We start from the raw sequence: 24,142 nt of genomic DNA, 5'->3' as shown, positions 1-24,142 counted from the left end.
TCCTTGTCCTTATCTCAACCTTTGAGTCCTTTTCATCACATTTTCTCCTCGTTCCTCTTTGAGGAGGGGGAGTGAGAGAGCGGCTGTGGTGGAGCTTGGCTGCCCACTCAAGCAGAACTACCACACCAAGTTGGACCAAGAGATTAGAATGATTCAATGCTTGTGGCGTATTGCAGCTTGTTGTGGTTTAACCCAGCTGGCAGCTCAGTACCACATAGCCTTTCACTCTCCCTCTCCCCCTCAGCGGGATGGGGGAGAGAATTGGAAAAGAAGTGAAAGCTTGTGGCTTGAGATAAAGACAGTTTATTGGAACAGAAAAGAAAGGAAACTACTACTAATTATTATTAGCAGTACTATTATCATTATGTGTACAAACAAGTGATGCACAATGTGATTGCTCACCACCCGCTGACCGATGCCCAGCCTAACCCCGAGCAGTCTGGCCCCTCCACCCCGACTAGCCACCCCTATATATTGTTCAGCATGAAGCCAGATGGTATGGAATACCCCTTTGGCCAGTTTGGATCAGCTGTCCTGGGTCTGTCCCCTCCCAGCTCCTGCTGCACCCCCAGCCTGCCCCTTGGCAGGACAGAGTGAGGAGCTGAGAAGTCCTTGGCTTAGTGTAGCACTGCTCTGCAACAACTGAAACATCAGTGTGTTATCAACATTATCATCATCCTAATCTGAAACACAGCACCCTACCAGATACTAGGAGGAAAATTAACTCTGTCTTAGCCAAAACCAGGACACAGCTACAAAGAGGCAGTACCCATCTGAGAAGGCACCAAATGGAAGCCTTTTTTTTTTTTTTTTTTTTAAAGTGCTGTTACTAAAAACTCAGAAGAAGATAAAAGACACTAGTTAGTCCATATTTCTTCAATAGTAACTTTATTCTGGGCAGGAGACTTGACACAGAGGGAAAGAAAACGTTTGCAACAGTTTTGAACAAAAACACTGAAGGAACAAGAACCATTACTTCTTTAAGATCGTATTCACATCAACAATTCCACAATTCCTCTTCCACAGAAGCTCAGAAACATTCTCCTCTCCTTCTGGAAGAACCTACTCAAAACAACAGCCTTATTAGACACGGAAATACCATGGAATTGGTGAGGTTTTTTTTGGCTAACATCATGGCACTCACACAAGACTTATCAAAACCTGGATTACAGAGGTGAACGATCTACTGTCAGGCTCCTTCATTTCCAACGGCCATTACACGCTATGCATAAGGCAGAGAAAAAGTAGACAGCAGAATTCGAGCAACATTTTGCACAAAGATGCTGCTAAACATTAAGACACAAAGTAGTAGGCTACATACGATAAATTCTCAGATGTGCTGCTTGCCCAGATTTCAGTGTAACAAACAGACTAACATCTTTTCCACCTGTGCTGCATGGTGAGAGCACAGCGTGATATACTGCTCAGCCAAGTCAGTCCTTACTCAGAAAGAACATTCTCCAGCATCTGTAGGAATTTGCTTGAGTGAAGGCTACAAGAGTGCTGCCAATATACTAATACTTCACAATTTTCCCATCCAACTAAGTTAAAACTAGAAGTCATTCAGAAATGTCAAAGATTATTAGCTTTTTTTCCCCTCAAAAACAATGGCTTTTTTCTTTCAGGAAAGGGGGAGTTGTGCCAAGAAAAATGTAATACTATTTTTCTAATATTTTTGCTGGGCTGACCAAAACCTGAATGCCATATTCAGGTTCACCGCTGCAGGGCTGGGCTGATAAAAATTCAGAGATTACCGGCCAGGTCCAGATTCGCCGTGTACCATGTTAAGCATGCTAAGTAGTCCCCATCGTCAGCGGCAAGAGACCCGGGCGTATCCAGGGGGCTATTAAGTTCTCAGGCGAGCTGAGTTTCTTGTGAGTGATTCTCACTTACCTCTGGTTTAGAGAATCAGCTCACGCTTAGGCACCAGTGGTTAGGTAGGATGAATCCAAGCCTCAACAGCCCGTTCTTGTGACTTGTCTCCTGCTTCCATTAATAGGAATTATATGCATGAAACAGACTATTGAAATCGCCTACTTAGGTCTAAGGATATTTAGGACAGATTTAGGGTATTTTCTCTTGAACTGATTATTCAGCGATAAAATAAATTAAATGATATCTAGACATAAATACAGGTATTTCTTTCCAACAAGAGAAACAACTATCTTTCCAGTTCTAACACAAATATACATATTTCCCTTTCCACTCAGCCAAGACAACATCAGCGTGTGCTCCAGAGTTGGAATGGCTGCTTTAGGGCACTGCTACACATTGGCATCACTGTTAGTACTTGTTCGTACCAAGTAATTAGGGTAGCTGGATGTGTCCGTGGCACATATAAGTCTTATATGTATACCTCTATAATGCCTTCTACTCCTTTTTGCCTTGTACTGTCTCACTGTGGGCTGAGTTTGTTAAAGCAAACAGTGACCAGTGTCCCTCACAGTCCCCCCCCGTAGCACTGAGCCAGCAGCCTACTCCAGGGTCCTGTTTCCTGAGTCCTGTATATTCTCCACGGAAAGAACTGAAGGTGCCAGGGGATGCCACCAGCCTCCAGTCCGCAGCGGGTGCCCCTTGTGGGTGTAGGCAGACCCCACAGGAAGGACTGCACTCACACACTAGCACTTCGCCTCCTTCAGATGGCCAGATGCCCAGAACCGTACCTGCTCTGAGGATCTTAGTCTCCCAAATTTAAGATCTGCCCGACCTGTTCATAAAATGAGTTCAGGTGAGGTTTCCCAGAGCTAAGCATTTCTGCACACTTCTGCAGGAAGATGTGTTTTCACAGCACGCTTCAGCTTTGACGGTGCTTTTCCAAAGCACAGCTATAAAATATGTTCTCCCACAGCATTGTTTTATCCACATGGCTAATCTTCTGTGGAAGGAGCTGCAGGAACACCCAAATGCTGACGGTGACCAGAACGAACCTTTTGCTGCTGGCTGAACTCTGGCACTCCTTTCCAGTGCAGAAATAACCCAGGCTATGAGGCTATTCTCCTTTGTCTATAACCCGCTCATTCATTCTCTCCTATAAACTGAGTTAAATGCTTTCAGTGAAATCAATCACAATTTTAGAATGTTTTTTAGTAGGATGAGGTAAGGTCCCAGTTTTTCCCAGGAGAGCCTGGGGGCCTAACTTACAGAACAGAGGACATACTCTTCGCTTTGCAGTGAAGTCCTACTGAAAAGCAGAACTGAAGCTTAAATTGATTCATTTGCTCCAGATTTATGTTTTTCCCAAAAGTGATTTAAAACAGTTATAAAAATTAAGTCAACGGAATAGATACTGTTTCCTTAAACTCTGCTGCTGCTGGTATCTCACTAATACTTTGTTACTGTGAAACTAGCTTTGTAATTGTCAATACTGTCTTAAATCTGTCTTTGCATCTTATATTCCCAACAATGACAAAAAAGCAGAATCTACTTTCTCTCCTTAGAAGTCATTAGGAAACATTTACATGAATTTAACAGAGGTAGGTCCACATTCTATTTCATAGTGAACAACACCAAGAGGTAACTTTGAAACAGGACAAACAAGCATCAGAAAACAAATCTACCAAATACCCTTTAGTAAAGAAGACTACCAAGATTTGGTAAAAGCAAAAGAATGGGACTGGAAAGCTGGACAGCAGCCCAACAGAAACCTTGTAAAGGTAAAAATAAATACTACAACAACAACAAAGCTTCCCACTGACTTCCAGCAGTCTCTCAGTGAATGCAAAGGAGAGTTTAGACTGTTACTCATTCCTACTCATCGATGTCAATACAAAGCAAATGAGTGTACAACCACAACAGCATGGCATCAGGATGTGGCACTGCTGAAATTATAAAGCCTCATTTAGCACATCAATTTCCAACAATATCTAATGAATGCCCCTTCCTCGCTACTTCTCTTCCACTGCAATATTGCACCACTTCGCTTCTTTTTTTTTAAAACCCACTTTTATAAAAAAGTTGAATCCAATAAAGGAAAAGTTAAATTTTAAAAAAGTTTTATATAAAAATTTATCATATAAAAATGCCAAGACCCCTCAACCATATATACAAAATGATTTTGTTATGAAAATAACTGGACCCAATTATATAACAAAACAATTTCATACAAAAAAAAGTACAAGATTGCATCCAAATTAATACAAATAAAAGTTAAAAAAAAGCCTTCAAAAAGGTCTCAACCATAGAAGATCTTTTAAATTTACAGGTATACAAAACAATATAAAATTGTCTCGTGTTAGTCACCATTTCATGGGAAATATACACTGGTTCAGGAAGTTTTTCCACGTGTCACCGGTTAGCACCGTACTTTGCAGACCAGTCAACGCGGCCGTGGATCGGCTGAGCTGGTGGTGGGAGAGGCATTAACCTTGGTGTGCTTTTTGAAGGGGAATTGAATGAGGGCCGTCCAGGATGGGGTCTTACCGACTTCGGAGAAGCATAATCTAAGGGGCAAAAGAAAACACCAGGAGATAAAGGTTTGGTGAGTAGCTGTCCACATCGGAAAACAACTGGATGCGGGTCTATCATTTCTTGAGGAAACAAGCATCAGCAAATTCTATTCAAAAAATGATGTGAAACACCAGCAGATCCAATCCCTAAACCCTTATCGTACAAGGAGTATCTATGTCTTGGATTTGACAAGCGTGAATTCTGTGCCAGCTTTCACACCAGACTCTAGGATCCATTGCAATATGCTTACTGGTTAACAGCTGTGGATAAAAACACGTAATTCATACACCAAAAAATAAACCTTCTCCATATGAAGTTCAGGAAGATTATGAACTATTTGTTCCAGTCACTCAAATATTTACAAAGCAAAGCAAAGATATGTAACTCAGTGCTGCATGTATGCAGCACAGAGTAACGAACAAGGGACTGAGACAATGTTGGCACTATACTTACTAGAAGATGGATCTGCAATTGGTGCTAACTGAACCCTCTGCCCAGCAGAGCCTACTTCCTTCTTCAGAAACGAAGGGATATAACCACTACTTAGACCACTTGATCCTATGGGACCTGAAAGAAATGGCAAGAAACGTTGGAGGTCAATACAATTGATCTCCTGTACCACCAGCAGATGATAGATGTGTGAATGGATGGGCCATATTTGAGATCTAGGCTGATCGTGGACTGATGGAACAGCAACTTTGCTGAAGACAGAAATCCACGCATTCTTTGTATGTCTGTGTTCAGAAGAGTGTCAGCATCAGACTGCATTAAAGACAAAAACAGGTACAAATTGCACTCCTGGAAAGGCTACTTCTGCTTCTCCCTGACATCCCAGCTTTAGAAATAAACTAGCACATTTTTTCAAGGTTTCTCAAAACTTTCAAGATCCAACAGTTCAGTTGGAATTACTGTGGCTTTCAATAACTTTGTTTTATGAGTGTAGTCACTTGATTTCTAAGCTGGATACAGGGAGTCTGGGGCCCTGATACTACCCAAAGCTTCTACTAAAGCCAGTAAGAGTGCCATTTAATAACCTGTGACAGATTTGTGTTCCAAATCTGGCAAGTCAGACATCAAAATTGTCCTTAATATAAGCAAGAACACATTTGACTGACCCCTTTAGATAACCTTTAAGAACTGGAACAATAGTTATAAATAAAACCCTCTAGACTTATACCACAGCTGAACACTAAACATGTTAACATGTACAGATCCATGGCACATATTCCTATAGTGTAATAGAGCAGTACAGCCATGGCACAGCATATTGTGGGAAATTATGGTAATAAGGAAAAAAGGGAAAAACCTAATGATATCCTATGTAGCTACAAAAGAATCAAAAGCTTGTAGAAGAGCCAGAAAGGAGCGATGTGCTACATATATACTGGTTCTCACATAGTTTATCTATTTACATCTTCCATCTTAAATTAAAAAAAAAATCATCTTCTGATTAAATTACATCCAAATTTTTAAGGGCGTTTTTATTTTTATTTAAGAGCTTCTAAACGCCCCAAACATTTTTTTTGACCAAGAATCAACAGAAAATTTCTCAATCTAACGTTTTCATAAGAACATGTGCAAAACAAGTACCACACTGCAGAACTGTAACGTCATGTGAAAACATGAAGGCAGGAGAGATTAGAGAGGGAATAAATATGTACAATTTAGAAAGTCAACGTGTTTAAGTATAGCTGGTAAAATCTCATGTTAAAATCTACAAAATAATTACTTCAAATCCAATAATAGGGATTAAATACCTGAAATACCAGATGTCAAAAGATACTTGAAGACAAAAAAATTGAAGTGGCTTTTTGTCTGATTTTTTTTAAAGCTACAATTATTCCACTATTTTAAACAGCATCAATTAAAAGACACAAGAATAGATTTTTATTCACATAACAAGAGTGGTCTGTATGGCTATTTCAATTTGTACCATTTTTCTTCCTTGTGACAGTCACTTAAGCAACAGTTTGGTTAAAATAACTCTGAAACCTGAAAATATGACTTACAAAAACTGGCAAAAGGAAATTAAAGGCTAGGTGAAGTATTTCAGGTTGAACACACCTGAGCTGTCCATACTTCTATGCATGTGATACTTCAAAACAGCCTTTCAGGGATTTATTAGAAGAAATGACTATGGTTTAGTTTCATGTAATCTCCATGTAGTCTCATTACTGGACATAAGAACAGGCCCGGCAACAAATATCCTCGGAGATGACAACGTACTGGAAATGGTTGACCCCAACACACAGCTATTTGGAATTGCAGAGACATCTTACCTGAATTTATCCTGTTAATACTTCCTCCCAAACCTGAAGCCTTGCCAGGCAAACCAGAACTGGGCCAGGGATTAGATGGAACGGACTCTTTGCTCGAAGTGGAGACTAAGCTATTCCTCGTGTTTACTCCTATGGCAAAAACACAACAATTACCACACTGAAAATCTCTGATTACGCAGGCCTGCATGCATTCCATCTGATACACAATCTTACAGCAATTGTTCGGTGCCATGAATATTCATGAGACAAGTTAAGGGCGTTTTCTCTTCCAGTCTAGAAGATCAGTCATATTCTTCTTAGGGAACCAGGGAACAGCCTGGCACATTAGCAGACATTTTCTACCATACTTAAAAGCATAAAAGAGCATGTGATAGAAGGGAGAAATGTCAGCAATCCTATCCCCCTTCATGTAAGCAAGATCTATCTCAGTTGCTAGACTGCTAAACTGTAGTTGGCGTTATTGGCCAACTATATTAGCAAGAAAGCTCTTCCACTCCTCTTTTTCTCTAAGTAATAGCCCCCCTTTCCACAAATTCAAAGGATAAAGCCTAATGTATTTCATACCATTGTTGGAATTACAGGATGAAAAGTAAGTAATATTTGATACTAACCAGGTAGATACCTAGAATGTCTCAGGTAGTGCTGCTTTGCTGCAGAAACTCGCAACGTGGGAGTGTCCTGCCGTGGGAAGGTAACGTGGGAAGGTGCACTGCTGCCAGAGCCAACAGCATCCGAAGGCTTCAGGTCCAAAATGCTTTCAAATCTATAACCCAAAAATTGCCACGCTTAGTCCAATACCTATAGCATATGCTTATCCACAGTTGGCCTTCTCTCCTCCATCCCATCTCCAGGAATCACTTCCTCATATTGTGTTTGCTACAGCATAAACACACAGACAACAGGGAATATTTTCAGCCTGAAACCATACAGGTGCCCCTAAAATTCTGATCTACATGTACACTTCTAGCTCTCTTATATAAAAACCAATAAAGCAATTTATATCACCTAGTAAGTTTTTCTCTACTGTGTCTGACCCATGGAAAATGCAGCTTAGAGTCATGTGATACAGTTTGTATGTGTGAAATATGTTGAAATGTTTCATATGGAAAAAAGAAAATATACATTTAAAGATGAACTTGGAAAGACTTAACCATTATTTTCAGTGGAGAAAAATGAGCAAGGAACTCTACAGAAAGATGGACTGTCCATGAAAGAAGATGTTTCAATTGAAAGGTCAGCATTCAACAAGAAGCCAGGACAAAGTAGGAGAGAAAAAAAACTGCACGATGTATGTTTCTAGATCCACAGAAAGCATAAAAACAATATTATGCAAAAATAAGACCAAATAGCAGACAAACATAATAAAAAACAACTTACCTACAAAGAGTTTCATCATTCTGCCTCTTTTTGTTTTTCAGGTCAACTCTTGTGACAGAAGAGCCAAAATCAAGGTCTTCCAAATCATCCCAGTCTTCAGAACTCTTCACTGTTCTAGCAAGATGCCCCCATCTTCGCCTCGCTTTTGGTTTAAGTTCACCGTTTATGTTCTCAGTTCCAGCAGATGTTTTCTATTACAATAATTGAAAAGAAACAAACCCAGACAGTTACACTACAAACCAGGTGATAGGACCAAAGCAGCTTTTCTTCCTATCTGAAAGGGCAAGAGTGGTAGCAGAGCTGTAACAGAAAGCTAGTCTTTCTTTAAAGATGCTAAGAACACAATCTGCAGCCTGTAGACCTTATTACTCGTCTTCTCCATGTCATCCCATATTAAAATATCTTACATTGACAGAAGAATAAATTTCTTGGGTCTCATTTCCAATTCTACCTGTCTTTCACTGTACAACTTCTGAACAACTAGCGCATACACGATTTGTATTCCTTAACCCATCTTGGGAACACAAAATCATATGTACATTTATGTTTCCACTAGCCTGTACCTGCATAATTATAGAAAATATTCTCCTTGTGGGACAGCGCAGATACAAATTTGCCTCTCCTTAGTCATTTAAGTGTTATTGGTACATTTCAACCTTGAGTGAATCAGTACATTGCCAGTACAGATCCTGCTTAAGACCAATTGTTTATCAGAAGTGTTCACAGTGGTTTAGCCATCTATCTTATGCATCCGTTCTCCTTGTATAATCAGCATAAATGGCAGGTTCTTACTCTGAAAGAATCCGTTGTCTTCCATGGCCTGTACAGAAACCCAAAGGGTTGTCTTAGTTATGTAAACTGGATGACTTAAATGGACTAAGCTAACAGACCCCCAGCGTAATTCAATACCATTTAGCTTGATAGTTTTATCCCTGGCATCAATCACATTAATATGCACACCCCTATACATCATTTTACTCATGCAAAATCACCCTTTATAATAAAGGGAAGCATAAAATGCTTTAAAATAAGAAATCAACTTGCTTGTTTTATAGCAATTGGATTTAGATTTCAACAGACTAACTACACCAGAGAGTCATAGCTGTTCTTTATTCACATTACCTGTACTTTTAGTACAGTACAAGAACCCCACGCAAGAGAGCAAGAAAAAATAAAACAGTTCAGGAAAATCCATATGCTAGATGGACCTTTACCTGCTGAGGAACCTTATTGTGAATTGCAGGAAGAAGAACCTGGTTAGACTTGTCTTCCTGTAAATAGTTACTGTGATCAGTCCCAGAGTTGTCTGTCTTATATGGATAGACCAAATGATGAGAAGCCTGGCTTTGCTGAAATGCTCGTGAAGAAATACGGGCGTGGGATTTTGAAGGAGGTTGTGGTGGAGGGACAGGCTTAATATGCAGAGATGATTTATCATGGAGTTCCTTCTGTTTTGCCAGGTCCTGAACACCCAAGGCATGCCCAACCTGGAAGTATGGATATCGGAGTGCCTAAAACATAATGAAGAGGTTAGGATCCATCTTAGGAAACCAGTTTCTAACTTACCTAGCCCTATGGGACAGTACAAATTTTATTTCCCCTTTTCTGGGGTAGAAACCAGTAGAAGGTGCATCTTTCAACACCAGACCCTAGTGAACACAATCCACCTCAGAATATGCTGCAACAGTAAAAAAATCTCAACAGATATCAAGTAATCAGATTATCTGTGAGTCTCCACAAAAGGAAAAGGTTCTGCAGAATGGTAAATACTTCACCAGGAATGTGTGATCTAGAGGCATGTTCCACTGTTCTCTGTCTTTGTGCATGCGAACATTCCTATGTGGAAAGGCACGAGCAACTGTCATCACAGATTCATCCATCAAGACTTGAATGACCCCAGAGACTTTCTATCTCTTCCACTCTCCAGTGAAATAAACATATCCCTTATGAAAATTAGCATTTCTCTTTCTTGGAAGATATGTTGGTAAAATTACTTTATCCTGCCTTACAAGTAATCAAGGAGCTGTCAGTAAAGGCAATTCATCTCTGCCCACCCTGCTATTTCAGGTATACTCATTTTCTCTCCCCAGAGACCTCTCACTGTAAAAAAAAACTGCTAAAAGCTCAGGTTTCTCACCATATTTATACTTACTCCAAAACAGGTGCTAAGAACTATTGGTCCGTGACTCTTAATACCAAGTTATACTCAGTATTTTTGCTTTTCATTACCTCTGTGATTTCTTGATCTATTTTACTTTTAAGATGTTTTAATTAACTTTAAAGCTTTTTATTAGAATTCGTACTGAAGGTCTGATATTGTAGAGGTTCACCTACAATTCTATTGAAGTCAAATCAGATTTGAACCCAGAATAACATCTGTTTTTCAGAAGGTGCCCTGTGTATTTCATTAGTTGGGCACTATCACTACAGCACTGTTACCTAAAAACCACTGGCTACCACTACCAACAGGACTGCTGTACATGCACTATTAGGAGTATGTTTATGTACAGCACACTGGGACATATTTACAGTGCGATCAAGCCCACAATGTCCTTCAAATAGCTTTGATAAGGTAGCTTTGTCTAAGCAACAGTGGTCTGGATGGATTGGGTAACAGTGAGGTGAGCTGAAAGCTGGCTGAATGGCTAGGCCCAGAGGGTGGTGATCGGTGGAACAAAGTCTGGTTGGAGAGCAGTAGCTGTCAGTGCACCCCAGGGGTCACTGATCTGGGAGGAGTGGCTGATACACCACAGTTGTCCTACAAGAGGCACCTTGACGTGCTGGAGAAGTGTTCTGACAGCAGCCTCATGAATTTCAGCAAGAGGAACTGCCAAGAGCTGCACCTGGGGAGGAAATGAGCCCAGGCACCAGTACGTGCTGGGGGTCACCCAGCTGGAAAGGAGCCGGGGGTCCTGATGGACACCAAGCTGAATGTGAGCCAGCAATGGGCTCCTGCTGCAAAGGTGGCCAACAGTGTCTTAGGCTGCACTAGGAGCGTTACCAGCAGGCCAAGGGAATGATCCTTCCCCTCTACTCAGCCCAGGTGAGGCCACATCTGGAGTGCCGGGTCTGGTTCTGAGCTCCCTGGTACAAGAGAAAGACCAACAAAGGGCCACAAAGATGATTAAGGGACTGGAGCATCACATATACTCAGAAAGGCTGAGACACCTGGGACTGTTCAGCCTGAAGAAAAGGCTCAGGGGGAACCTTATCAATGCCTACAAATACCTGAAAGGAGGATGAAATGAGGCTGGAGCCCAGTGGTGCCCAGTGACAGGACAATAGGCAATGGATGCAAACTAGAGCACAGGAGCTCCCATCTGAACACTGGGAAAAACTTCTGTGCTGTGAGGGTGACCAAGCACTGGCACAGAGAGGCTGGATGAGACTCCATCCTTGGAGATGCACGAAAGCTGTCTGGACATGGTGCTGGGCACCCTGCTGTAGGTGACCCTGCTTGCGCAGGGGGATTGGACCAGATGCCCTCCAGAGGTCCCTGCTAACCTCAACCACTCTGTAACTCTGTGACACATCTCAAAAGCAATGAAAGAAAGCACAGCACCATACTGCATGCTCCAGCATCCAGACATCCTACCTTCAACCCGCTGTAATTCACAGCAACTAGGTTATACTTAATTCAGGTGCACATACACTGCAGTTACACAGTAAACTGAGGACACAGCCCATGCAGTTGATGCTGCACACAGCAGATTGATTACTCCCTTTTAATTACTCCCCTTTGTCTTGGAAATTGTTCTAGGCTTGTGCTCTTTTCCCTTCTGAGAAAAGAATCCCTGAGCAACTGTTAAATGACTGCCTAAAAAAGTGACTTGTGATGGAAAGAAGAGTCATATGTGGAGATGAGAAAAAGAAAACAGAACCAAACCTGGCTAGCTGTTGGCCGCTTTTTGGGGTCCCACTGCAGCATGTCTCTCATAAGCTGCACTGCTTCGCTGCTAGCGTTAGGTATGAGGGTTTTCAGGTTGTTAGGTACACACTGAGGCCAGCGAAAATTCATGGAGGATGAAAGTTGGTAGCCTTCGGGCCAGTCATTCTGAAAGAATGAGATTTCCAAACACAAAGTAAGTTCAAGTGTAAAATACCATAGTGCCTACATACACTAGCATATATTCTCCAGTCAGTAACAGACTACATCCAGCTATTCTAGAAAGTTTTAAGGATTTCACTAGAAATTTTCACCTCAGAACTACAGTGGGAGGTAAGTCTTGCTTTATATCTGATCATGACTGAGGCATAAAGGTGACCATTTGCCATGATTCCAATTTTTATCCTCTTAAGGCATAGTTTTATATGCAAAAGGCAAAAAATAAGGAAATTTCAATGTCAAAATAAATCAGTCTGATGACTTTGCTGTTCAGCACACTATTTCTCTTCCTCTATACTTCATTTTTTCTAGTATAATACTTATATAAATATACTTATGTATAAAGCATAAAGTAAAGGTAAATTGATTATTATTAATTGTAGAATACCTCTACTATTATTGCAGTGTGGAATGTCACTGTACCCACCTTCTTTGGTGTCCCCAACACCTGGCAAATTTTGAATATAGTATCAATTTCACTGGCACCTGGGAAGAGAGGCCTCAGCGTGTAAACTTCTGCCATTATACAACCAACAGCCCAAATATCTATTGGAGAACTATAGCTGGTGGATCTCAGTAGGACTTCAGGAGCCCTGTACCTGTAAGAGCGAGGGGAAAAAAAGTAGAGAAACAAATTCCAACAATAAAAAAAAAGTCAAACACAGTCATACACAAAACCATTCTGCTATTCTTTTCTGTTAATAGAGAACATCCCTTAAAAGCTCCTATAAGACTTTTTTTTTTTCCTAGAACAAAGATTTAAAACCTACATAAGCTCTTCTAAGTTCTCTTTTGCCTTCCTGACATGTAGCATTTCTAGCATGTACCACCTGTGTTAACAGGTCCCTCTCAGTTCTTGTTCTGGTGTCATCTGCAAACTGTCTTGCACTAATTGAAGCTTTTTGAATTACACCAAACTTAAACAGAAGTTTCACAAAGAGGAGGAGTCAAAAGTGGCATTGTATTCTGCACTGATTTTACACTACTTATCTAAAGGCTTGATTATACAACCTGCAGATTCATGCGATATAAACAAGTACTTGCACTTACCATCTCGTGGATACGTAATCGGTGTAAGGAGGTCTAGATCTGATTTCTCGAGCTAAGCCAAAGTCTGCTATTTTCACAAGTTCTGGTCCCATGCACAGGAGGTTTTCGGGTTTCAAGTCTCTGTGAAAGAACCCTAAAATTCAAATGAAATATTGATGTGCATTGCAATGTCACACCCAGCTGTTCCTTTTATTTCCCACCTGGATTCTTTTGATTTAAGTCTTATTGCTGAAGCCTGAATAGCTGAACATGGAGTTCAGAGTCTGATATGGTTGGCAGAGCTAGTCTGTATAATGCTTGCTCACTCAGACTCTGAAGAACAGGATAAACGAATCAACTATTTTATAATAATTCAGACTATTTAGTTAGGTAGCTATCTTTCAAGTGTCACTTCCTTAAAACGAAAACCAACCAAACAACAAACTAACACCATTTAATATTAGTTTTATTCTAATTAGACTAGAAATTGTGCAATGAAACTAACAAAAACATTTACCAAAAAGATATTTTAAACAATAGAAATTAAAATATAAGGTGGTTTTTCTGTACTTTGAAGTTTTTTTTGTTTGTTTGTTTTGTTTTTTTTGGTAATCTGAGAACTTAACTCAGCAAGCACTGAACTACTTGTTGCTGTATCATACAGCAGTTCTGAGTACATTTTTTTTTAAATTTTTTTTTGGTATTCTGGTAGGTTGTGATGCATTTGACAATCTGTAAAAATAATGGTGGTTTAGATTTTTGTTTTTTGTTTGTGACCAACAACACTGTACATGACAGTGTATTTAGCAGGTCAAATTGCATAGGGCAGTAAAACACAGTGATGAAGGTGTCTTAATGATTTTTGTTTGAGTGAGAGTAAGATTTTTTATTATTATCAGTTAAGCAGGTCTTGTTACTACTGCCTAATACATCAGCTTTAGCTTTTATTGTCATTCTAAAAATTAAGTGCAAAGCCACACAATGAAAGCTTTTTGTTACTCAGACTTTATTAAGTGTATCTTACAGAGAATGTGCATTTATACAGACACCTGTGTGTAACCTGGGAGTAAAGAAGAGAATAACATTTATTTTATTCTCAACCTCAGAAGACCTCTAAGTCTATCAAGAATATGGCCATGAGCAACAGATGAGTTTTACAGGTGGCCAGCTGCCAGTTTGAGAATGTAGAAATCTACAGAAAAGAAATGAAGCAAACCTCCAAGCTGAAACATCAGGCAGCTATAAAACACAGATACCTGCCTTCTATTTTCAGTAACCTGAATTTCTAGTTTAGTGCCATTCTTTTGACCAATTCCTCTAATAAAGTTATTATTATTCACTAAAACAAACAGAAACCTTACACAGACACTGTATTGCTCTAATTCAAAATGTTTAGAGCTAAAACACAGCTTACCATGTTTATGGATAAATGCAAGTCCTTGCAGGATCTGATACATAATATTCCTAACTGTAGACTCAGGAAACAGTTTGTTTCTGTAGGATAAAAAAAAAAAAACACAGAGGAAATAGACATTAATGATTAAGTTCACACATTAGCTTATGCTGTCTTTATGAACCAAAAGGTAAAAATGACAATAAAATTACTAGCTATATTTTAAGCACATTTGGGTAGTTTATTGTTCCAAGAAAACTTGCTCAGTATTTGTATAACAGCCATATTATTTTATGTTAAGACTATATGAGACAGTGAATTTAAAAAAAAAATAAAATGTAAAATTGGCCAAACAAACCTTAACATGAACAGGTTATCAGGCACATTCCTCAAGACAACAAGAGTTCACATTAATTCAGTAATTCTTCCAGCCTCTCCTCTAAAGCATATAGAAATTATATTTTTAATTTCCCTTGCTATTATCTAACAGCTGATGTGCTACTTCTTTCTCCTCTGCTATCTGAAAAAAGAAGTCTAATCTCCTACCGGTGAAAACAAGAGGCACTGCTCATAATATTTAGACAAGATCAGCCATAGGAGGCTTTTTAATGATGGTCCCTTTTATCAAGAGAAGATTAAACAACCCTGGACCAGCTGCCACTGTATATGCCAAAACATGGTTGAGATGGTTTGGGGGAAGGGGAGGACCAAAAAAAATAATAATATTTAAACAGAAAGGCCCTAATAGGGAATGGAGAAGGTGACCTGGGCCTTATTCAATTCCTGAGCTTGCTTCCTCGAAAAAACCGATCACCACATATTTTGGAAGTGAAATCACCTATTACAGTCAGCTGTTCGTAACTTCTTGTTTATTTTTTATATTACAGCAGAAAAAGAACCAAATTTCCTCTACAGATCCTTCAAGCAAGGCTGGCTATTTTAACTAAGACGTAAGGAAATAAACCACATTTTTAAAGGCCTGATTTATGCAATGCCTAACCAGTCTGAGGCCTAGCTAAACTGGAGAGAATGTGTTGCATACCTTTATAGACATTTGCCCTTTTTGTTTTCATAAGGAAGTAGAATATATTAAGCATTTCTAAGAATTTTATCATAATTCCTAGAGATAATTGGTTTGTTAGACACAAGAGTTATTTTCTCAAGGTTCATTATTCCATTTCATTAAAAAAATCAGCATCTACATACACGTGCACAATTTAGTGACAGTTGTTTTATGCCTGTGCATGCATATTAAGTATTTCTACTCTTAAAAAGGTATTTTTTAATCAAGCATTTACAAAGCATTCACAGAGATATAACAACAATCTTATTTGGCTAAATGAAGTAAGATCACTGTCCTCCCACAGGCTTTCTACAGCCCATAGAAAGAAAATGACTTGTTCAGAATTTCAAAGTAGGGACCTGTTTTACCACAGCTTATCCTCTGGAGGATCCTATCGTGGTCCAAAGGCTGAAATTAGGACTTTATTAATGCTCCAGCAAATATCAAAGAGGTAGATTTTGCTAAGAAGACTGACAGATAAAATTGGTATTCTCTGGACATGCCAGAACAAATTTCAAGAAAAACAAACAGGCAAAAAATTCCTAGAAGCAATTCCCAATTACTACACTTTTTGTTTATTTATTTGAGGAAGCCCTATCAGAAGGGGTGGTAATACCTGCCTCTAATAGAAAAAGTGTTGCCAGCTGGAATACTTCCCTAGAAATAAGAATTTCTATATTTAATGCCTCCTCAGCCCGAGGGATGTTAAAAATTCACTGTTCCTAACTCTCAGAAGAGTGCCCTACTTATCTGTCAAGCTAATCTGAGAAGGGACACTGGGAACTCTCATTAAACTGTTTGAAATATGCTCGAAGGTGAAAGCCACAGCTCCTGCTGTAACAGCAGTTTAAGCCACAGTGACCGAAGCCTAAGCAAATGATCCAAAGTCCCTTGAAAAGTAACAGGGATGTTAAAAGTAAGCAGACTGAGCACATTACACAACTGGGAGCGGGTGATGCTGTTACTTACCTTTCTTTCATTAACTGATAAAGATTTTCCTTCATGTATTCAAACACAAAGTATAGATGATCATTTTCCCTGATAACTTCTTTCAGCTTTACTACATTGGCATGGTTTAGTTTCTTCAAAGACTAGAAGGAGAAAATACAAACAGGATTTTAAAAGGGTCTTACTCTAACAGAAAGACTGGTTCACTGATGCAGAAAGACTTGGCTTCAAAACTTTAACATTTTAAACAATCAGATAGCTGTGAGAATAAAGACCAGATTTGCAAATACTGGCTGCTACGTAAACCCTGGAAATTCTTGTTGTTCTTCATCCTTCCTTCTTTTTACATTTTCTCCTCTACATTCATTCTTGTAGCAACACAATTGTACTGCAAGAAAAGTGACCTAGGTTTTCATTTGCAACAGTAACAGCAAAGCCTAGAAATTAAGGGAGAGCTTTAAAAGATATCCTTAAAGCTTTGTTAATGTCTGAATTTCATGCTATGTCTCCAAACCAATTATCCAGAAAAAAACAACTGCATGTACAAAGGTTGCTGCTGAGTGAAGGGCATGTGTTCTCAAGCTCTGCAAAACACACTGATCAGCTCCAGGTTTTGTGACATGAAAGCTGTCCCACTCACTCACTCACCACCCACTGAAAGGAAGCAGCAGCTCCATCCAACCAAATTTTTTATTTTTATTTTTTGTAAGACTACAGAATTTTGAAAAGACTACAGACACCCTGTTCAAATGCAAAGCCAGGGAAGAGGACTGTAAGGACACATTCCACAGCAAATTTGGGGGAGACTTTTTGATGAAAGGGGTAGAAAGAATTTGGTGTTACCCAAAAACGTAACCAGGTTCTTTAATGTTTAAGTCAGCCATTGAATGAAGCAAGTACCTTAACCTCTCGAAGGTTCATGCATTCCTCCCAGGAATAAAATTTTCTCTTCATTCTACAATGGTACAGGGAAAAATAATTAATATGTGGTCAACATCAGCTACAATCTTAGATCCAGAAGTCTCATTACAGCTTAGCAACTCAGTTTCTTCATCTAAATATAAGGTGTTATTTCCTTTGTCAAAGAACTTTACATCTCTAGACAAAGTACGCTCTAGTGGAATTTTAAAACATTACTCTCACACAGCATTGCCTTATTTTGCATATGCATCTTTCTGCAAAGATGTTAGACCTTTCAACACATCAGGGCATGCTATTTTTCTTTCATGTATACAGTGTGATGAAGCAGAGTCCAACTGTAAGAAGAACAAGGGCAACAACAGTTACGACCAAGTCAGACTAAGTTTTGGAACAAATCTACTGAAAACCAAGTTAAATCACATCCCTGGGTCTCTAATTTCATCATATTCTACCTGCTCCTCTCCTCTATATTTTGATTTCTCTGTAATCTTTAAACAAATTTTATTTCTTCATTTTACAGTGTCCACTACTCCCTTGCTAGTTTCATCTATCAAGCCAATTGCTTTTCAAACTTGCCTTGCCTTTCAAGCTTTAACAGGAAGAAACTGTGGCAGATCCTTTGTATCCTAATCCAGAATATAACTGTACAAAGCAGATTTTATTAATAAATCACTACCTATTATAGTAGTAATTTTCCAGTTTGAAATCAGTGCTTAAAAAATGTTAAGTATACTGACATGGTGTTAATTTCTTGAAAGCTTTTACATTTTTTGTTTGCTTAAGCAGTGTTTCTGCAGTTACTGTCTTGTTCTTTCAGCCACCAGTCCACTTCTGTTCTTAATAGTGGGTTGGCATTAGCACGTAAGCAAACAGTTCCATCTTTTGGTCTGTTCTGAACCTCTTGAGTTTCCATCATGTTGCAAAATGAAAATCAGAAGTGTTTCTGATGAGGTTTGGTGCAGGAAAAGCATCCTCAGCACAGAGAACTTGTGAAGTTGCTAAAGCCAGCTACTGACTATTCATACAAAGCAACATTGTAGTGAAAGCTCCTTTGACAAGTACGTCTCTGGGTCACGGCTGGTATTTCAGAAAAGGATTTCATTGCCATGCAATCTCTCTCACCACAACCAGGACAAATAAGTCATTTACAAACTGAGGTCACTGCTGAAGTGGCAGACAAGGAAGACAAAAATCAAGTGGGTTTCTCAAGGAATTTTAAGAAAAACTTGAGCTGAAATGACCAGTATGTAACAGAATATAAAGACAAATCCAATTACACTGCAGTGTTAACATGAGACTGGAAATTAGACCGTGAAATATATGCTCCATGTAAGCAGCAGGGAAGGGGCTGCAGATTCCCAACCAGCATTGCAGAATACTCTAACTAAAATACACAGCACATGCTTGACAGCATGGAGTAGCTGAGCACTATTATAGTACGCCTACATGTCTCCTCCTCTCTCGTTTCTGCTGGGGCTTCGGAGGATACCAAGAACTTGTACTGAAGCAGCACACAGGGCTCAAACAAGCACGCGTGCTGTGTGGAACCTGAAGTGCTTAAATCAGCACGAGCAGGTGATGCAGATCGTAGAATGGAGAAATCCAGACCATGCACCATTAGGTAACACACAAACATACTTACTTTTTAATGGCTATTAGCTCCCCAGATTCAATGCTTCTCCCTAGGAGGACAGAGCCGTAGGTCCCATCACCAAGCTGTCTGATAGTTGTGTACCTATTCATGATGAGGATACTTTAACTGCAAGCGCATTTCAGTCCTTAGTGTCCTTAGTTCTTGTGTTGCTCCTCCGACTGTAACCAGTTCTTTCTGTGGCAGCATAAATACAGAGCACTCAGGACAGTGTCAACAGTTGCAGGAATCATGTTTTCAAGACTTAGCCTTTGGTCTGAAAGCACAGAACATAATCCACTTAATTTCTGCACCCTTCCGAGAGCGCTCGTTTGCAGACTCCATTCTCCTCAGAGAAACAGTCCCTGTAAGCTACAAACAAACACTTGTCTTGGTTTCCCTCCAGAAGCAGTCAGCCTTTACGTGGAGTGTGCTCCCCATGTACTCTCTCACGTACAGCTAGAGGCACTTCACAGCGAGGTTGTAGCCAGCCCTAGTGGCACATGCTATTACTGAAAGCAGAGGATGAAGTCTCATAGCTTATATTTTAAAATATTATACTCATGTCAGGTAAGGCCAAACACACTTCTGCACAGTAGCCCTCAGCATCAATCAGTCTCTGGTAGTGGATACATCAGATTATCTTTCAGACCGTTTGTCCTGACACTGCTCATATGAAATCCAGAACGTTAGACAATAAAGCAAGGAAGTTCTTACTCCCTCATTTAATCTAATTGCTGCTGATATTTTCTAAAATTTATGTTACTTTAGAATAAATGGGATCTATTCTATCTAAGTTAATCACACATTTGGTATAAAATAAAGTTCCCCTGCAATTAGGGTCTGGTCCCTGCTTTCTTTTTTGTCCAGCTCTCAGAGGACAGCAACATTCCTGGCTTGTGACTTTTGCCTTCTGTAACCTGCATTTCAGCGAGACTTGCACATTTTTTGTGGCTTCCTTAACTCTCTCCTCCATCTTGCCTCATTTCACAAGCCAAACAATGATTTTAAAAGCAATGGGACTATATTGTATAAATGTCCTGACATCAGTGCAAAGTCACAACTCTGTATATGCAAGATGTTGTGAAGATGGTTTGTTTTCATCTTCTACACCTATCAATCCCATTAATACTGGTACAAACAAACAAAAATTAAGAAATACAATGGCAATACACTTCTTGACAATCTTACACATCACGTATGAAAAAGAAACAGCCTGCCTCTGCCTACCTAAGACACCAGGAAGTGTGTAAAGCTGGCAAGAGGAACTGCCCTCTGGCAGTACCAGCATCTCCCCACACTCTACCTCAAGGAACCACGGCTGAGCAGTTTATGTTGGAGACCTAATCCCACTTTTATACTGCTTGCCGAGGAACACAGAGCCTGACTGAATGGCACTTTGGGGTACCAGTTTCTATTTGTGCTTTTCCAGCACAGAATAAGGCTATGTTTAGGCAACGCTCAGCATCCAGGTTAGAAAGCTTTGGTTATTTCAGCTGGACAGTGACTGGATGGTAACTCAGCTCCCAGGCATTTCTTCAGATCCTTAGTGCAATGTCAAACAGCAACACAGCTTCCGATGGTCTCCCCCTCTGAAAACGTAGTGCTGGTTGATATCCGAACAGATCATTTTATACAGTAACTTTGAACTAAAACAGATGAGACTTGTGGGTTTTTCAGCACATATTCCCCTCACGAAAGGGTTCTGAAACTGTAATCGTAACAGATGTGATGCCTTGCAATTTTGTAGACTGTAAAGCTCCCCTGACTCACCATCCACAAGTCCCTTTTCTGGGAACTATGACTAGAGAGCATCTTTGCCTTATGTTTGACAATCACAGCTAACCAAAACTCACGGGACATTGCGAGCAATAACCTGCAATGGCTGCCATCAATGTCTACCATTTGTTTGCTGCCTCTTAAATAGGCAAAGTGTTGAACATCACTGCCTTTTCCTCACTGGGGATACAAATTCAAGCCACTGATCTTCACAGAACTTGAAAAAAACTATCTTTCAAATTCCAGGTCTGCTGTTGAATGTGATCAAAAGCAGACAAATTAATGGAAATACTGCTGGAGCATATAAGGGAGGTAACAAACCCATAGAGAAAAAACTGTCCAAAAGTCAAGATTTAAATGAGGTGTGCATGTTAAAATACATACTAGGATGCACTGAAGTTAGCATGACTCCTATGGAAACCCAAATCCACCCGTATGAAAATCCACTAGGCAAAAGCTTAATGATGCATTTTTTTTATTATTAATTGTATCAGTATTGTTTATTCTTGAGCTTATTAGTGAAACTGGTTTAAAAAAAAAAAAAACTATTTTCCTTTGCAAGATTTACATTCTGTCCTTATCACCTTCTGCTCTCACCTTAAACTACCTGAATGAACTAAACCTTAGCCTTAAAACTTCACAGAAATGGAGTCCCGCTGAAAAAAAGCACACAGGTCTTTGACAAACAGTTTGTGGAGCTCTGACACGTACAAACTATGTCGATGCACAAGCTCGGTATCCTAGTCTAGGTCTGCAATCCAGACAGATGCACATTGTTTGAGGATGTAAATACAAACAGCAAAATCATCTTGGAGTGGAAGAGTTTCACTAGTTTAATTTCAAGAAGCCCCTTCCCATCTGGATACAGCGGGGTTACCTCTGCAGCTCCCCACACTCTAGCTAACGGGTTTGAAGCACTGCAGCGCCCGGGAACTGAAAGCGAAACTGGCTCCTTTTTCCTGCCCCAGCTGGGAGACACAAGAGCAAACAAGCAGCAAGTGGCTTTCCAGATTTGGTCTGTGTGCTGGCAACGATCTCGAGGCACTATTGGCAGCACATGTACAGAAAGGTGTGGTTTAAAGACCCAGGCTTAAATCCATGCAGCCCCTCTGACTACTGCTTTGTTTGCAAAGGTGATGAGGTTCCCCATTAAAGGAAAAACTATGTGATGGGGAAGGCTCCATCAGCAACAAGGGGGCCCTGGAGGCTTTACAAAGCCATCATGACACGAGTCACAGGCTCCCCTCATGGGCAGGAGGAAGGGAGTGAGGGAAGGCAGGCAGGCAGCAGGGCTGCGGGCAGCCAAAGCCCCTCAGGCATCAGGAAGGTTCCTGGCTGTGCCCGAAAAAGGGAGGGCTCCGAGGGGGGAGAAGGCAGTCTGCGAGCCCCGCTGGCAGCCTGAGCAGGGATTAGGGCCCAGCTGGATTTTAGTATAATTACACGAAGATAATCCCCAGGGGACCGGCCTTGCTGCCATCTCCAAGATGAGTTTAAATCGCAAAACAGTGTGGCCACGCAGAACCACGGGACTGCTAACAAACAGCAGGAAGAGAGCTGCTTTCCCGTTACCGCTCAGGCATCCACAGCGCTGTCCCCCGGCTGCAGTCTTCCTGCTGCTGTGCAGAAGGCCTGATCCTGCCCTTCCTGAGCACCACAGGCTCCTGCTGGCTCTAGTGGGGTCACGGGTACAGGAGGAGGAGGCACACACGGGAAACAAAGAACAAAAAGAAAATCTGGCCTCAAGCAACCTGACTGCCAGCCCCAACTGTAACAACAACTCTGTCCTACCTGCTTTTCACCCTCCTTCATTTGGGTTTTAAAAGTACATCACAAAGTTATTTCCCCGGGGCTTGGGGTTTACAAAACAAAGCGAGCTGGGCTTGGAGCTCAGGAGCGTGGCACACGCAGCTCCTCCCCTGGGCAGTCTGTTGTGCCAGGGAATCCTGCAGTGAAGTGCACTCATTTAAGAGGAGGTTTGTTTAAAAAGCCTGAAAGGTCTGGATGCCCAGAACACGCAGCTACATAGAGGCTGATCTTCAGAGCAGTTACATTGCTTAAATTAAAATAATATCTAAAAAGAATAGAAAAGATAGAAAGAATAGAATCTCCTTCTATAGGCATGCATGACTCTCAGTGAAGCCAGCTGGAGCTGGGTGTACTTACTCAAAAGAGATTTCTGCTTTAAGTCATCCCTGTTACATCGAATAAGCATAAATGTATATTTGTGTCCAACCCCGTGACAGAGCACCCTGCTTTTCTGTTAGAGGCAGGCTTCCCTCACTCCCCGATGCACAGAGACACACCCAGGCAGCAGAAAAGCCTGACAGCTCTGCCTGCAGCCCCGAGCTACAAGCCCCGTTACAGCCAACCCGCTGTAGTGGTACCGAGGATCCCAAAACCTCAGCCAGTCCGCTCCAAAAGCGAGCACTGCCCCTGCTGCTCCAGGGCACCAACTCCACGGGCACCAACTCCACTTCTGCGGGCAGCCGGGGTACTTCTTGCTCTCTTCCCCAGGGGTTCAGCGGGTCTGATCGCTGCGCCCCCTCCCTTACGGCGCCTCCCCGTTACCTGCCGGCAGCGCCCGGCCTGGGCTCTCACCTGCCTGCCCGCTCCACACGCGCATCCCTCACGGCTCCTCATGGGTGAGGCTAACGGCTCACGTGTAAACGCACACCGGCGGTGTTTTCCTGAAGAAAACAAAGGCTGTTACGCACATTTAAAACCCGATTTCCACCCATTTTTGCAGTACCTCACCGAGCACGCCACGTACACCCCCCCGACAAAACCTCCTCGCTGAGGCGGGCGGGCGAGGGCACCACCGCCTTCAGGCCCCTCCCCGCCGTCAGCCAGCCGCTACCGAGCCCGGCCCACTCACCCACCGCCCGGGAAGGGCCTCCGGGCAGGGCAGGGCCCCCGCTGCCGGCCGGCAGCAGCAGCAGGCGCTGGGCCGCGGCGGCCTCGGGCGGGAGCCGGGCCGGGCCCCGGTCCCGGGCCGCTGGCCGAGAAAATGGCGCCGCCCAGCGGGGACGCGGCGCTGCCGCCGGACTACACTTCCCAGCAGCCTCCGCGCTGGCCGGAGCCGGAGCCCCCGCGTGGACTTCACTTCCCAGCAAGCTCCGCGGCGCGGCCCTCCTGCGGGAGCAGGGCGGTGGGGCCGCGGTGCGCGCTGGGA

General features: G+C 41.5%; 1 protein-coding gene across 3 annotated transcripts; it reads right to left on the bottom strand.

Moving 5' to 3' along the window:
* Window positions 1-853: 853 nt before the first annotated feature.
* Window positions 854-23,960, bottom strand: CILK1 (ciliogenesis associated kinase 1). 3 transcript variants are annotated; one of them, XM_082756138.1, is made up of 15 exons: window positions 23,846-23,960; window positions 23,569-23,657; window positions 19,204-19,468; window positions 17,541-17,595; window positions 16,662-16,783; window positions 14,651-14,730; window positions 13,258-13,390; window positions 12,635-12,806; window positions 11,989-12,156; window positions 9,317-9,613; window positions 8,103-8,293; window positions 7,337-7,488; window positions 6,726-6,854; window positions 4,900-5,013; window positions 854-4,439 (listed from the first exon to the last, which is right to left on the bottom strand). In XM_082756138.1, the coding sequence occupies exons 3-15, from the start codon at window positions 19,302-19,304 to the stop codon at window positions 4,285-4,287; spliced, it is 1,869 nt and encodes a 622-aa protein (XP_082612264.1). In that variant the 5' UTR covers window positions 19,305-19,468; window positions 23,569-23,657; window positions 23,846-23,960; the 3' UTR covers window positions 854-4,284. The 3 variants fall into 3 exon arrangements, with proteins under 3 accessions (XP_082612264.1, XP_082612266.1, XP_082612265.1); XM_082756140.1 differs by having other exon boundaries at window positions 19,204-19,389; XM_082756139.1 differs by having other exon boundaries at window positions 23,850-23,954.
* Window positions 23,961-24,142: the final 182 nt, after the last annotated feature.

This window comes from Aythya marila (genome assembly GCF_965140915.1).
Source record: "Aythya marila genome assembly, chromosome: 3".
Lineage (NCBI taxonomy): Eukaryota > Metazoa > Chordata > Aves > Anseriformes > Anatidae > Aythya > Aythya marila.
This window is presented reverse-complemented; position numbering and strand designations above follow the sequence as displayed.

Bases quoted from the DNA above. Each gene is read 5' to 3' on its own strand.
- CILK1 (XM_082756138.1), bottom strand. From the start codon at position 19,304: ATGAATAGGTACACAACTATCAGACAGCTTGGTGATGGGACCTACGGC. The intron at 8,294-9,316 runs GTAAAGGTCCAT...TTATTGTAATAG, and splicing joins ACAATAAGGTTCCTCAGCAG to AAAACATCTGCTGGAACTGA. The intron at 7,489-8,102 runs GTAAGTTGTTTT...TTTGGGTTATAG, and splicing joins AATGATGAAACTCTTTGTAG to ATTTGAAAGCATTTTGGACC.